Raw genomic sequence first — 16,656 nt, forward strand, 5'->3', positions numbered from 1 at the left:
AGAGCTTGAATCTTGTTTTTAAGGTTTTGCAGAGGGCTCCGTTTGAGCCTATGCATGGCCTTGATATTAAATTATTATCTTGGAAGGTTCTCTTTTTACTGGTTATTGCCTCGGCACGCAGAGTATCTGAGATGGCTGCCTTGAAATGTGAGCCCCCTTAACTAGTATTCCATGCTGATAAGGCTGTTCTTCGTACTGGGTTAGGTTTTTTTTCTTCCTAAGGTTGTTTCTGATCTCAACATCAATCAGGAGATTGTTGTTCCTTCCTTGTGTCCTAGCCCTTCTTCTTTGAAGGAGCGGTTACTCGATAATTTGGATGTGGTTCGGGCCTTGAAGTTCTATCTTCAAGCCACTAAGGAGTTTAGACAGACTTCTTCTTTGTTTGTTGTCTATTCTGGGAAGCTTAAGGGGCAGAAAGCCTTGTCTACTTCCTTGTCTTTTTGGTTGAGGAGCATGAAACAGTGGGACATAAGCCTCCTTAGAGGATTAAGGCTCATTCTACTAGAGCAGTGGTTCCTCTTGGGCCTTCAAGAATATGGCATCTATGGAGCAGATTTGTAAGGCGGCTTACATACCTTTTAAAAATTTTACAAGTTTGATGTTTTTGCTTCGGCCAAAGTATCTTTTGGGAGAGATGTTTTGCAGGCTGTGGTGCCTTCAGAATAGGGTTCGCCTCTCGTTTTAGCCTCCCGTTTCATTCAGTGTCCTCTAGAGCTTGGGTATTTGTTTCCCACAAGTAAGGAATGAAGCCAAGGACTCTCCTCATATTAAGATTGAAAACATAAATTATGCTTACCAGATAATTTCCTTTCAATCTGTATGAGGAGAGTCCATGGCCCCCGCACATTTTCTCTGTTGGGTGGATCAACATTTTTTGTTCTTCTGGCACCATTTATACCCTTATGTTTCTGCTACTGTTCCTTGTTACCTCGGCAGAATGACTGGGGTATGAGGGGAGTGGGGGAGGTATTTAAGCCTTTGGCTGGGATGTCTTTGCCTCCTCCTGGTGGCCAGGTTCAGTATTTCCCACAAGTAAGGAATGAAGCCGTGGACAGAAAATTATCTGGTAAGCATAATTTATGTTTTTCAAAATGGTGCAAAGTGCTTAAAGGGACAGTCGAGTCAAAATTAAATGTTAAAGATTCAGATAGGGCATGCAATTTTAAACAACTTTTCAATTTACTTTTATTATCAAATTTACTTTGTTCTCTTGGTATTCTTTGTTGATAGCTAAACCTAGTTAGGCTCATATGCTAATTTCTAAGCCCTTGAAGGCTATCTCTTATCTCATTTTGACAGTTTTTCACAGCTAGACAGCGCTAGTTCATGTGCGCCATGTAGATAACATTGTGCTCACGTCTGTGAAGTTACTTATGAGTCCCCACTGATTGGCTAAAATGCAAGGCTGTTAAAAGAACTGAAATAAGGGGGAGTCTACAGAGGCTTAGATACAAGGTAATTACAGAGGTAAAAAGTGTATTAATATAACCGTGTTGGTTATGCAAAACTGTATTAAAGTGATTTTCTTTTTAAAAAAGAACAATTCTGGAGTAGACTGTCCCTTTAAACCAGCTTTTTGATTTACATCATTTGCAGGTAGGTTACATATTTGATTTTATACTCTCTAGGGAGTGTGAGACGAGCTTAAAGGGACAGTCAACACCAGAATTTTTGTTGTTTTAAAAGCTAGATAATCCCTTAATCTTGGTATTCTTTATTGAAAAGATGGTAGGTAGGCTTAGGAGCATTTTTTTGCAATAATGTTTTTAACAATGTTATGCATTTGCAAGAACACTAGATGGCTGCAGTGTTTACACAAACTGCTGACATACAGTGCTTCAAGCACTTGCACACTGCTTACCTAGGTATGCTCTGTCTCTCAAGGTAAAGCTAGTAGGTGAAAACATTGTTTTTTGATTTGTATTAAAATGCTTTATTTTTTATATTTAGCTTGTTGAAGATACCAGTCACAAGACTCCCTCACTTCTGTCAAATTGTGGTGGTTTCCACCTCTTCTCCAGTATAGATGATGGTACTGGATTTGGGAATGCGGAACAGATCCTGGTAATCTGGGAAGAGGAAGGCCTCGAAGACAGCAAAGATATTTTAATGGTTAGAAAATACAATTTCCTTTAATTCTTTTTAAAAGTATTTGCTTTATTCTTGTGTAATATCTTTTTTCCCAGTATCTTATATTTGAAAGCACATCTTAGTTCATTAGAGCAGGTTATATTTGCAATACTCATTGTGGAACTCCACAAGCGGGTTACACACATGGATAAAGTCCCCCGTGTGAGCCCCAGAGAATGGCTGGTCCAGAGAAGGAAACAAGCAAAGTAGCAGTTGCAATCACACTACTCCGCCAATCACCAGCTGTGTTGGAGCTGTAATGCTTGTTGCTCTCAAGTAGGAATTTACCTATGTGTTTAAGCCCTTTGCAGGAACTTAATTAAGCAAACATGATTTGAAATTGGCTATGTAACTTGCTGAGGTTACATAAAATATTTCTGCAGTTTGTTTATACTGTATATAACCGCTAAGTGCAGGCGGTGCTGGTGTATTGCGCATGTGAGAGTGCTCTTGCTAAATGTAACCCTGGGAATGGGCTGCACTCAGACTGCTCTGGGTGCACATCACATGTCGGCGGCAGGACTCTCAGACTAAACTGTGTGCAGTTAACTTAAAGAGACAGTCAAGTCCAAAATAAACTTTCATGATTCAAATAGGGCATGTCATTTTAAACAACTTTCCAATTTACTTTTATCACTAATTTTGCTTTGTTCTCTTGCTATTCTTAGTTGAAAGCTAAACCTAGGTAGGCTTGTATGCTAATTTCTTGAAGGCCTCCTCTAATCTGAATGCATTTTGACAGTTTTCACTGCTAGAGGGCGTTATTTCATGTGTGTCATATAGATAACATTAAGCTCATGCACGTGAAGTTACTTAGGAGTCAGCACTAATTGGCTAAAATGCAAGTCTGTCAAAAGAACTGAAATAAGGGGGCAGTTTGCAGAAGCTTAGATACATTACAGAGGTAAAACGTGCATTTATATAACTGTGTTGGCTGTGCAACACTGGGGAATGGGTAATAAAGGGATTATCTTTTTAAACAACAAAAATTCTGGTGTTGACTGTCCCTTTAACCTGGGCTGCACCTTTAGAATTAACTGGGTGCAAATCTCCTTATGGGAGTAGCTAACCCAGAGCCGATTGGTTGCAAAAATCATTAGGGATTAACTAGATATGAAAACTCCCTTCTAAATAAATTAGCTGGTACCCGCTCATGGGCAAATAGCAGTAAATACTGAACAAATAAAATATATGACAACTAGGATGAATGTGAATTTTAAAGCTAGGAATATAAACACTTAAATAGCGCTGCATAATCTGTTGGCGCTCTACAAATACATGATGATGATGATGACAATTAATAAATAGTGCGTTTTGTCTTTGTTTATTATTTTTCTTTCCTTTCTGCAGAGCCTTGATTTTAGTCTGGATAATCAGGTGAACCTTGTGGAGCTCACTACAGCGCTGGACAATGAACTCATTGCTACAAAGAACAAAATCCACTTTGCTGCCCTGGCATCTTATAAGCATGAACTACATTACCAGCAGTAAGAGCTCAGTCTTATTACGGCACCTGTATGATTATTATATTATGTTGTAGGCGTTGTCAATGAATAATACTGACAAATAAAGTTCTCTAATTTTATAGGAAAAAAAAAAAGGTGCAATGTTTAAAATGTGCTTTATTATACAGTTAAAGGCACAGTAACGTCAAAATGAAACATTTTATTATTCAGACAGAGCATGTAATTTTTAGAAAACGTTCTGATTTAGTTCTAGTCTTAAATTTGCTTTGTTCACTAGGTATCCTTTGTTGACAAGTAATTCAAGGTAGGCTCAGGAACATTGCTACAAACATTGTTGCAAACACTGTTACCATAGAGTGCTAAAAACTAGGGTTGCACCGATACAATTTTTTTATGACCGAGTACAAGTACCAATACTTGTTATCAAATACTCGCCGATACCAATTACCGATACTTTTTAATGTGACAGTTTAATGTGACAGTTTACCAAGCACAATAAAGGCTAATTATTTAAGATTCCTTCTTTATAATTATAAAGGACTGTAACTCAAAAGACATTATGAAATAATAAAACAGTTTTATTTGTCACAAAGTTCACAGAACATGTTTATAAATAAAAAATATTACAATAAAATATTAAATTTAAAGGGGTGATACAATTGGGTTGTAGGGCTGTTATATAACATCAATCTGACATTTGTATTTAATGGGACAGTGTACCATAGAATTGTTATTGTTTTAAAAGATAGATAAAACCTTTATTACCCATTCCCCAGTTTTGCACAACCAACACAGTTATATTAATATACTTTTTACCTCTGTGATTACCTTGTATCTAGGAACCTTCTTCCAGCCCCCTAATCACATGACTGTGACTGTTTATTATCCATTGTCTTAAATTTAGCATTGTTTTGTGCTAAATCTTAAATAACCCCCTGTGCCTGAACACAGTGTTATCTATATGGCTCACGTGTACTTTCTGTCTCTTTGTATTGAAAAGAGATTTAAAAAGCCTGTGATAAGAGGCAGCCCTCAAAGGCTTAGAAATTAGCATATGAGCCTACCTATGTTTAGTTTAAACTAAGAATACCAAGAGAAAAAAGCTAATTTGATGATAAAAGTAAATTGGAAAGTTGATTAAAATTAAAAGTCCTATCTGAATAATGAAAGTTTAATTTATACTAGACTGTCCCTTTAATACAAAGTAATATAATTTAATTCTGAAAAAATATTGGGGAAGGAGTGTCCCAGTAAACCCCTATGAGAAAAATGTGACGTGCATTCTACTGACTCAACGGAAATAGGGCTCGTCTTCATATTTTTCTAGGGCTGCTTTTTATTTTCAATCCAGCCCTGGCTATAGATGTTCCTCAGAGTACAGTATGTTTTGAACATAATTGTGCAAGATTAGAACTAGCAGTAAAAAAGGCAATCTAGCAATTAGAATAATTTTTCAAAAGTTAGTGGCAAGTTAGAAGCCTCTCTGCATGTTCAGCTATAAGTCTGTTTTTGCTATCAGTAAGGAGGTTCGACTCTAAGCTGCACAGTCTTTCACTTTCCACACTACTGCATGGGGTAGAAAGATATTTTTGGGCCATTTTAGCCAGAGATGGAAATCTGTTTATTAACTGCCCAGTACTTCAGGGGTTTGTCTTAACGAGGTACAGTGATCTCTCCTACAATAATACAAATAACAGCAATTTTTATTGGCAGAACAGTAGTAAACAATTTTTAGTTTAGTCTCCACTCCAGTTTAAAATCAAATGGGAACATACAGTTTGAAAAAACGCCACAAAATAGCATATGGGTAGGAAGTGGAGGTATCGGTTTAAGTATCGGTGCATTTGCACGAGTACAAGTACTCATGCAAATACTTGGTATCGGTACCGATACTAGTATCGGTGCAACCCTACTAAAAACCCGTGCACACTCTTATGAGCCTACCTAAGGTTACCCTTCAACAAAGGATACCATGAGATAAAAAGCAAAATTGAAGTTAGAAGTACATTTTTTTTTTCTTTAAATTGAACAGTCAGTCTAAACTAAAAAAATCAGTTAAAAAATGACTTTACTGTATTTTTAATGGAAAATTTAGATGTTTTTTTTCTCCTATTGATGAAATGATCTGCTTTGTTCTAGTTGTGTGCTTACTTACACCTGGCTTTTCACACTTAAAACGGACATCCTGGAAACATCTTGCCTATTAGAATAAAACAAGCCCTCCTGTCATTTGTACTTTATCAATATTTCACCATATTAAACTCTATGAAAGTGTAATCCGAGTATCTCCCAACTAAAATCCATAGATTTGTTAATAATTTAGATTTAAACCAACACAGATGATCAACTCTTAAGGTAAAATTCTACTTTTTCAACCCTGTAAAACTAATATATATTTTTTTGGGCTGCTAAACGACCATTTTGCAGTCTTATTTATGAAACGGAGTTAAAATTTAGACGTATTAAAGGGACAGTAAAGTCATAATTAGACATTCATGATTTAGACAGAGCACAACATTTAAAAAAACTTTCCAATCTATACTATAATTGCGTTTGTAATGTCCGTTGGCAGTTGCACATGCATCCTCAATGGAATGTTGGCAGCTCGAGGCAGCCAACAGAATGTTGGCTGCGCGCGCAGCCAAAAGAATTCGCCTGGATGGAGAGAAGCTGCATCTAGGGGGGTTCCGAAAATGGCAGGGTGGTGAAAGAATCCACCGGGATGCAGCGAAGGCAAACGGAGCATTACAAAAAAACACACAAAGAAAATGAATAGGCGGCACTCCAAAACTTCAGGGTAAATTAACAATCCTTTATTCCATCAATTAAAAAGCAACAACACTCGTGATGCAAAACATGGTCGGAAGAGGAGGAGACCTTACATGTTTCGTGCCGTGCAGCACTTAATCATAGGCTTAACCTCCTGCACGTTGGAAACACCTATATAGTGATTACAACCAATCACAAGCCACCAATATGGTTACCATGGCAATGGCTGTAATCAATGCACAAAACTAAGTTCCATCTAACGTGTAGCATGAATACATAGATACAGAAGAAAAAATATATTAAAAAATAATACCAAATGTGTAGCTAACATATTTGGTATAACAATGTATCCATTCTTAGACCTCAACAAACTACTAAGAGTAAACTTAATGTGCATATATAATTCTTACATGATGATATATTAAAACATTCTTAATATGCAAAAAAGTTTTTTTTTTTTAAATACTCATTCAATTATACATTAACATATTAATAATGCACTAAATGCTTATAGGGTAATACTTTACAGAAAGCTCAACTGCAGAGGAAAAATGCTTCTTACTATATATCCTACTCCACATAATAGTTAATATCCCACTCCTTATTCAATCCTGCGGGTACTCTAGTACCCAATTTCCAAATCCACTACAACTCTTTCTTGGTGAGGATTTTATATCTATTTCCTTCTCGCAATGGTCTCCTAGCTATATCTATTACTTTCACCAAGATCCTTGGTTCATTTGTAAAATGGATACCATTAAGATGCCTGGCTACACTTGAGTCCTTATTGTAATTTTTTATATCTCTTTTTTGTGCTCCACTATTCTTGATCGTAGGGAACATGAGGTTTGACCTACATACTGGTCCTGACAAAACCCACACTCCCAAATATATATTACAAAATTTGTGCCACAATTGGAATATTATTCTATATTAAAGCTTTCACTAGTGGCAGTGCTTTTAAACTTATCATCTGAAGAGATAACGTCACAGGTAGCACAATTCCTAGACAGGCATTTAAAGGTGCCTTTTTTGGACAACCAATTACTCCCATGCCTTCCCAGACCACTAGTAACTAGACAACCTATTGGCCAAAGTCGGAGCTTTCTTTGATACAAATCTAACATTGCCTATAATATTGGACAACAGATCATCCCCCTTCAAAAGAGGTAAATTCCTTCTGACAATGTTACAAAGTTGGTTGTATTGTAAAGAAAACTCAGTCAAAAACACTATTGTGTCTTCATTGAATTTACGTTCCTTTGAAAACCCTTTAAGGTCAATTGGTTCTCGTGGATGACTCTCTTTTATAGATTTTACTGTATGTTGTAAGATCTCCATGCCATACCCCCTAACAACAAATCTTTCCATAAGCTTATTAGCTTGTAATTCAAACAGCTCATCAGAGTCCGTATTCCTCCTTAATTGCAATAACTGACTTTTTGGTATGGACTTGATTAGATGATGTGGGTGACATGATTTATCATGGAGGATGGTATTACCGGATGAAGATTTCCTATATGTGTCAGTGATTATCTTTTTTTTCTTTTACTGACCCCATAAGGGTAAGATCTAAGAAATTTATTCTCACATTTTGGACTTCCCCTGTAAATTTTAAACCTAGATCATTATCATTTACAAAACTCAAAAAACCCTTAAATATGAAAGTACCACTGGTTACAAATATCAAATCAAATATATAAACCTCATATATAAGTTAATATTGTGTGCAAAAGGGTTGTTGTCCTTATTATAGAGGGCGTTGAGCTCCCACCATCCCACAAACAGGTTAGCAAATGAGGGGGCACATTTTGCCTCCATTGCTGTGCCACAGATCTGTAAATAATTTTCTCCGTCAAACATGAAAAAATTGTGGGATAGTAGGAACTCGACAGTCTCACAAAAAAACAACTTAAACTCATTAGAGTAGTTGGTACTGTTGTTCAAGAAAAATTATATTGCCCGTATACCCAAATGATGGGGTATGCTCGAATACAATGACACTGTGTCAATCACCACCCACCTAGAATCTTCTTGCCAACTCCTATCTCTGAGAATAGTTATTAAATGGCCAGAGTCCCTGAGATCTGTTAACAGTAATCTCTCAAGCTGATTAAACAAACTACTAATATCCATATTAGCAGTTTCCTTTACTGCAGTAGAAAAATTATTTTCAAAGTAACCCTTTCTGCTTTCAATATTAAAAATAGATTTTTTACGGCTAATTGCCTCCTCCTCCATGTTTGCTGAGTGCAATAAGTAATGGATGCCTGGAAAAAATGCTAATGCATAGACCAAACAGTTGCCCTGCCAGAAAACGCTGAACACACCACCGCACAAAGTATAACAAAAAAAAAAAAACTCCCACACAAAGTATTTACACCTATACCGCAAAACCCCACAACCCAATAAACCTAATTACCATTTTAACCCCTAAACCGCAAAACTCCACATCGCAATAAACATAATTAACCTATTAACCCCTAAACCCCCACATCGCAATAAACCTAATTACATAATTAACCCCTTAAACGGCCAAAACCCACAATGCAAATAACTATTTAAATTACTAAGCCCCCTAACCTAACACCCCCTAAATTAACCCAAATTACCTTAACAAAAAAATACTAAAGTTAAAAAAAATTCAAAAGCTACGATTACAAAAATAAAAAAGGCTAACATTACAGAAAATAAAAAACAAATTACCAAAGTTTAAAAAATTAAACCTAATCCTTATGAAAGTAAAAAGCCCCCCCCCCCAAATAAAAAAATCCCCTAATCTAAGAATAAACTACCAATAGCCCTTAAAAGGGCCTTTTGTAGGCCATTGCCCTAAGTTTAACAGCTCTTTTAAGAATGAAATATACTAAGACATCCTAACAGTAAAAACCCCCACCCACCAAACCCCCCAAAATAAAAAACCTAAACTATCCATTGCCCTGAAAAGGGCATTTTGTATGGGCATTGCCCTTAAAAGGGCATTCAGCTCTTTTGTTGCCCAAAAAACAAAAAAACTAACACTAAAGCCCCAAATAGATACTCACGGGTCCTGAAGTCCGGCGGAGAAGGTCCTCTTCCATGCGTTGAAGTCTTCTTCTAAGCGGCCGACATCTTCTTCCAAGCGGGGACCTCTTCTTTCTTCATCCAGGACAGCGGAACTGAAGACCAGTGACCGCGGAGCCATGGATCGTGGAGGATCCTCTTCTTCCGATCGCCGTACACTAAATAGTGAATTCAAGGTACACGATTAAAGATTGCATCCCTTGAATTCCTATTGGCTGATTTGATTCTTTAAATTCAAATCAGCCAATAGGATGAGAGCTACTGAAATCCTATTGGCTGTTTAAATCAGCCGGTCTTCAGTTCTGCCATCGCCGTTCTTCAGTTCCGCTGTCCTGGATGAAGAAAGAAGAGGTCCCCGCTTGGAAGAAGATGCCGGCCGCTTGGAAGAAGACTTCACCGCATGGAAGAGGAACTTCTCCGCCGGACTTCAGGACCCGTGAGTATCTATTTGGGGCTTTAGTGTTAGTTTTTTGGGGGGGTTTTGGGTGTTTTTTTGTTTTGTTTGTTTTTTAAGGGAAAAATTGAGCTGGTAACCAAATGGTTTAAAAATGAAAAAATCTTTATTAGTAATCCATTAAAACGGCTAAGACTCTAGGGGTAAATAGGTGAGAAAAGTTTGACCGGTTTCGGTCACTAAGACCGTAGTCATAAACTAAAACAGTGCAACAAGTGGACGCTATTTAAAAGAATCAAGCTCTCCTCATTGGAGGAACTTGACCACACCAATTTTAACCCTTTATTTACAACAGTTCTGAATACAAAAAATGTATATAAACATATGTGACCATACAAAAATATATGTGTATATATATATATATATATATATATATATATATATATATATAAAACACAACAATAATACAAACCATATATATGATATCACTAAAAAATATATGTATATATACATGGACAGGGACCCAGTTGTAACCTATAGTTCTTAAAGAAGTATACAAGTGCTATACAAAATTGGTTAAATAACAAGTTAGATGAACAATACATATATCATTGTTCAAAAAAAGTAACTAGTGTAGGCAACTGGTACATCTAAACTAGGACACCTTAAACAGGGTTCCCTGTATGATGAATATTCACTTATTTTTGATTGCCCGGGTACAATAAACACATAGAACCTGAGTGGCTTTAAGTATGAACTAAGTTAACAATTGTGTATATATTTTTGTACCCTGGCATGCAAAACACATGTATAAGTAATAAAGATTCGAATTTGCTTTGCTCAAAAAGGACAAAAAAGCACATAATGTAAAAATGCAACATAAATCTAAGCTTATATATTAGCATTATATCCTAATAAATCTATTCTATACTAGTGCCTGAAAAAATGATGATGGAGAAGAAAAACAAGATAAAAGGCAATAAAATGAACCCAAAGATCCTACTATGTCTCATTATTATTATCATTATTATTATTATCGGTTATTTGTAGAGCGCCAACAGATTCCGCAGCGCTATAAACAAAGGGGAGTACAACAAAACAATTAAAGGGATCAAATGGGTAGAGGGCCCTGCCAAGAGTTGCACTGTTGTAATCCACTCTTAAGAAGGTGATCTACAAACAGCTGGACTCTTAGGCTTACATGCTAAGGGGGTTCAGGGGATAGCAATGGAGGAGTGGAACTGGTATAAAGTAAGGTTAGCATAGGTTGTATGCATCCTTGAACAGTAGAGTCTTTAGGGAGCGCTTGAAGCTTTCAAAACTAGGGGAGAGTCTTGTGGGGCGAGGCAGAGAGTTCCACAAGATGGGAGCCAGTCTGGAGAAGTCCTGTAAACGGGAGTGCGATGAGGTAACCAGAGAGGAGGAGAGTAGGAGGTCATGAGCAGAGTGAAGGGGACGGGAGGGAGAGTATCTGGAGACAAGGTTTGAGATATAGGGGGGAGCAGTGCAGTTGAGGGCTTTGTATGTCAGAGTGAGAATTTTGTGTTTGATCCTAGAGGCAAGAGGAAGCCAGTGAAGGGATTGGCAGAGAGGAGCAGCAGATGAAGAGCGAGGTGTAAGGAAGATGAGTCTGGCAGAGGCATTCATTATGGATTGTAAGGGAGCTAGGCGGCAGGTGGGGAGACCAGAGAGGACAGAGTTGCAATAATCAAGATGGGAAAGAATGAGAGAGTGGATTAAAATCTTAGTTGTGTCTTGTGTAAGGAAGTGTCTAATTTTGGAGATGTTTTTAAGGTGGAAGCGGCAGGCTTTAGCCAAGGACTGAATGTGAGGAGTGAAGGAAAGATCTGAGTCAAATGTGACCCCGAGACATCGGGCATGCGTGGTAGGGGTAATGATGGAGTTGTCGACAGTTATAGAGATATTGGGGTTGGAGATTTTGGAAGAAGGGGGGAAAATGAGGAGCTCAGTTTTGGAGAGATTTAGCTTGAGGTAGTGGGAGGACATCCAGGAAGAGATGTGAGAAAGACAGTTAGTGACACAGGTTAGCAAGGAAGGAGATAGGTCTGGTGCAGAGAAGTAGATTTGGGTGTCATCGGCATACAAATGATATTGGAAACCGTGGGACATAATTAGGGAGCCTAGTGATGACGTATAGATTGAGAAGAGAAGGGGACCGAGGACAGAGCCTTGCGGTACTCCGACAGAAAGTGGTGACGGGGCAGAGGAGGCCCCAGAGAAGGCTACACTGAAGGTATGGTTTGATAGGTACGAAGAGAGCCACGAAAGGGCTGTGTCACAGATGCCGAAGGATTGGAGGGTTTGGAGCAAAAGAGGGTGGTCGACTGTGTCAAAGGCTGCGGACAGGTCAAGGAGGATAAGCAGAGAGAAGTGGCCTTTTGATTTTGCTGTAAGTAGGTCGTTGGTGACCTTAACAATAGCTATCTCTGTGGAGTGATAGGGACGAAATCCAGATTGCAGCGGGTCAAGAAGGGAGTTTAACGTAAGGAAATGGGATAGGCGTGCATATACTAGTTTTTCGAGAACCTTTGAAGCAAGAGGGAGGAGGGAAATAGGGCGGTAGTTGGATGGGGAGGTAGGATCAAGGGAAGGTTTTTTGAGGATAGGTGTGACCAGTGCATGTTTCATAGATGAGGGAAATGTACCAGTGCTGAGGGAGATGTTGAAAATGTGTGTTTGTATAGGGGTAAGGGTAGCAGAGAGGGAGGGGAGTAGCTGTGAGGGGATAAGGTCAAGGGGACAGGTAGTGAGGTGAGAGCGCAGTATAAGTGCCGAAACTTCTTCCTTCATTTCTGATGGAGTCAATTTTGTTAATGAAGTGACTGGCAAAGTCTTGAGCTGACAGAGAAGTTGTATTAGGAAGTGGGGGAGGGCGGAGGAGAGTATTGAAAGGGGAGAACAGACACAATATTCCCTCATCTATTGGTATATCACTGGATCTATCCAGTTAGAGAGCAAGGGGGGGAGGGGGGAGGAGAAAAAGACCTAGACTATTGGGACAGTATCTGAAATAACTCAAGGTGTTAGTGGTGCCAGTAATTTATTATATCAAATTCTGAGTTGAACCCCACAGGTAGCAGGCTACCGAGTTTATGAATCCAGTATATTTCTTGCCTAGATAATATCTGGAATTTGTCTCCACCACGAGGGGGTCTTAATATCTGTTCAATTGCCTGCCACCTTAAGGATCCAACATTGCCATTATGAACCTCCAAAAAATGTTTGGAGAGTGCCGACACCGCTCTATCATGACTGATATAAGAAAGGTGTTCTTTAATTCGGGTACCCACTTCTCTTGTGGTTCTACCCACGTATTGCCGAGAGCACAGGGTACACTCTGAGGTAAATCACAAATTTGTTAGAACATTTCACACACACCCTAGTCTCAAACACCTCAGATGATGTTTCAGCTATCTGATAGATAGTGGACACTATAAAGACTTTGCATACAAGGTACATATTATTTGTATTTGGCCTGGGACTGCTTACTGATTCATAGGGAGTCATCACGTATTGGATGATTTGCGCTGCCTAGAACGGCTAGTACACCCACAGTGTCTATGAATCTCTCTCCCTGAGTCACTTAAGAGCCTTAAGTTTTTAGCGGGTCAATACACTAATTGTACTATAATACACATATAAAGCTTTGGAGAATAAGTGTCAACATAATTCTATTTGGGGATACATAGTAATAACTATTTGGAAAGGTATATACCCCTATCGTTTTTTATACATTGTGCCTGTATCTCACAGCTGAATTTCTATGCCATCTGTCATTAGCCCAATCATTGCCCCCCCCACACGCTGCATGTTGCTTCAGTAACGACTCCTTGAATAGCTCCCTTTACCCCTGTTCTACTTTATTCATTACTTCATCCTGTGCACTCTCTGGACAACTTTCCTTTCATTTTACATGTGTAATATAGTGTCGCATTTGTAGATAAGCATAAAAGTGAAGTCGCAGTATCCTAAACTTACTTTGCAAGTCGGAGAATGGCTTCACCCCATGTGTGGCCAGATCCAAAGCGTCCCCCACTGAGTGCAGACCCAGCTCCTCCCAAACAATGAAGTGAGAGGTGTCAATGCCAGGGGAAAAGTCAACATTACCTTGAAGCGGGATTAGTCTAGAGGATACACATTTACGTCCCAGCTGTTGCAAATTCATGTCAGCAGGGACATCTGTAATGGCAGCAAAAGGCAAAAAGGCAAGATTCCATGTCCCCAAGGCAGAGCTCTCCAATACTGGTGTATAAAAGTGTTTAGTGTTTAATGGCCAATCCAACATTAGACGTATTAGTGCCGCCCAATTGTAAAATTTTAGGTTAGGCAGTACTAGTCCTCCCTGATAGGGGTGTGCATATAATTTAGCAAGAGCTACTCTCGGCCTTCCCCCCTTCCAAATGAAGTTTGTGAGGGATTGTGTATATATTTTAATATCCTTTTTCGATATCAAGAAAGGAAGCATTAAGAGAGGATACAAGATCCTCGGAAGGCTCACCATCTTGACCAGGCTAATTCGTCCCGTTAAGGATAGAGGCATCCTCTTCCAGCCCTCCAGTCTAGACGATATATTTTGACAAACTTGGGTGATATTAGAATGATATAAAAGATGAGGGTCAGTGGATAAATGTATTCCTAAATAGGTCAGGGTAGGGTTAGCCTCTTGAAATGGATATTGGGAAGTTTTGGTGTGGTGCTTCCGGAGCCATAGTATCTCTGATTTTGATTAATTTATCTTATACCCCGAGAAGGACCCAAAAGCTCTGATAGTTGATAGAATCATTGGGATATATTTTGTCGGATGTTCTACAAAGAGAAGCATATCGTCCGCATATAAAGCCAATTGCAACTTCGCATCTCCAAGTGGTATACCTGGATAAATATTTCATAGTTTGATAGCAAGAGTCTCCAAAGCCAAATTAAAGAGCAGAGGTGAAAGGGGGCAACCCTGCCTAGTGCCCCTCTGTGATGTTATACGTGGGAGAAGAGACCGTTGGCCATAATATGGATCAAGAGTGTTGCATATACATTACTAATATAATGTAAGAAGGAGCCAGAGAAGCCGAAGCGCTTCAAAGCATCAAATAGATGACTCCATTCCACCCTGTCGAAGGCCTTCTCTGCATTCAAGGACAGCAGGAAGGTCTCCGACAAGCCGCAAATCCCCTGAACCTCAGAGTTTTCAGAAAAATGGGAGATGACATGTAACACCCGTCTCAGGTTAGTCACTGAAGTTCTTTGACACATGTACCCAGTCTGGTTTGGGTGGATGATATCGATCAGAATCAATTTCAATCTATCAGACAAGATCTTCATTAGGATCTTGTTGTCCGAATTGAGGAGGGATATGGGACAATATGATTCAGGTAGCTCAGGGTCCTTCCCAGGCTTAGGAATCAAAGATACATGTACCATGGTGAACATTTTGGAAGGGGGTACTAGATCTTGATAGTATGATTTATATAATTTAGTTAATGTGGAGATGATTTGATGCTTTAGCATTTTATAAAATTCGATGGGCAATCCATCGGGACCTGCCGCTTTCCCATTAGACATAGAGCAAATGGTTCTCATTATTTCTTCTGAGGATATGGGAGAATTTAGGGAGGCTAATTGTTCCTGAGTAATTTGTGAGAGGACCAAGTCTTTCCAAAAGGATGAAATAACATCCTGAGGTGGAGCTTTCTGACTGGTATATACGTTGGAGTAGTAGTCCGCCATTGCCTTTACTATAGACTCCGGTATTTTGTGAGTTTTTTTACAATACCTAAGGGCCGCAATCGGTTTGCAACAAGATTTCTGGTTTATTAACGAGGCTAGCAGTCTACCTGATCTATCACCTTCTCTGTAGTATTTGGCTCTAGATTTTGGAATCTGTGCGACTGCTTGATTATGCAGGAAAACATCCCATTCTCCTTTACTATTAGATACCTATCCTTCGTGAGAGGGTTAGGATCACTACAATATGCTTGGTAAGAGTCCGTCAGGCTCTCCTGTAGCCTCCATAATTTGGCCTGCATTTTCCTGTGCAGCGTAGCCACATAGAAAATGATGTTGCCCGTTAAAACCGCCTTTGCCGTATTCCAGAATAGTTTTGGGGTGTCGGAGTGGCTCTGATTGTCTGTGTAATAATCATTCCACGCATGTACTAAGTGCTTAGAAAAAGCAACCGAAGTGTAAAGGTATCTAGGAAATTTTAACATGTGCCTACTGAAATCACCAGCTCAACTGGTGCGTGGTCAGAGACCACAACATTGTGAATTTTATCACTAGTCACTCTTGGAATTAAATTGGGGGAAATCATATAAAGATCAATACGAGAGATCGATGGTGTCGATGTCGGTGTGATGGAGTTCCGTAGCCTCCAGATATCCACTAATTGCAAAGAATCTGAGACTCAGCCAAATATTTTTTTTTCAAAGGTGTCTTTGCCTACAGGTCTTTGCCCCATCTGGGGGCGCCCCAGATCTCGCATTCTATCACATACAGGGTTTGGGGCTAAATTAAAATCCCCCTCCCCAACATTATATCCATACCCGAATAGTGCGTAAGCATCTGTATAATTTTGGTCCAGAAGGTTGAGGATTTACAATTAGGGGCATGTATGTTACAAAGTACAAAAATCCTTTGATTTATTCTGGCTTGCAGCACAATGAATCTACCCTCTGTGTCTGTGTGTCGCTAAAACCTCTACTTTCCATCTCTTCCCAAAAAGAATTGCTATGCCTCTACTAGAGTTGGTGGTGTGCGATACATACTCCACCGATCCCACCCAGTTAAGGGCTGTTGATTATTATCATTATTTTTATAGGG

General features: G+C 39.0%; 1 protein-coding gene across 2 annotated transcripts in view; it reads left to right on the forward strand.

Annotated features, from left to right (window-relative positions):
- Window positions 1-16,656, forward strand: part of NINL (ninein like) — a 373,652-nt gene that overhangs the window by 163,110 nt on the left and 193,886 nt on the right. For both annotated transcript variants that reach the window (XM_053711960.1, XM_053711961.1), the window contains exons 8-9: window positions 1,951-2,112; window positions 3,481-3,617. In XM_053711960.1, the coding sequence (XP_053567935.1) occupies window positions 1,951-2,112; window positions 3,481-3,617 (299 nt within the window). The remainder of the gene's footprint in view (window positions 1-1,950; window positions 2,113-3,480; window positions 3,618-16,656) is intronic.

Source organism: Bombina bombina, chromosome 4 (assembly GCF_027579735.1).
Source record: "Bombina bombina isolate aBomBom1 chromosome 4, aBomBom1.pri, whole genome shotgun sequence".
In the NCBI taxonomy this organism is placed as follows: domain Eukaryota; kingdom Metazoa; phylum Chordata; class Amphibia; order Anura; family Bombinatoridae; genus Bombina; species Bombina bombina.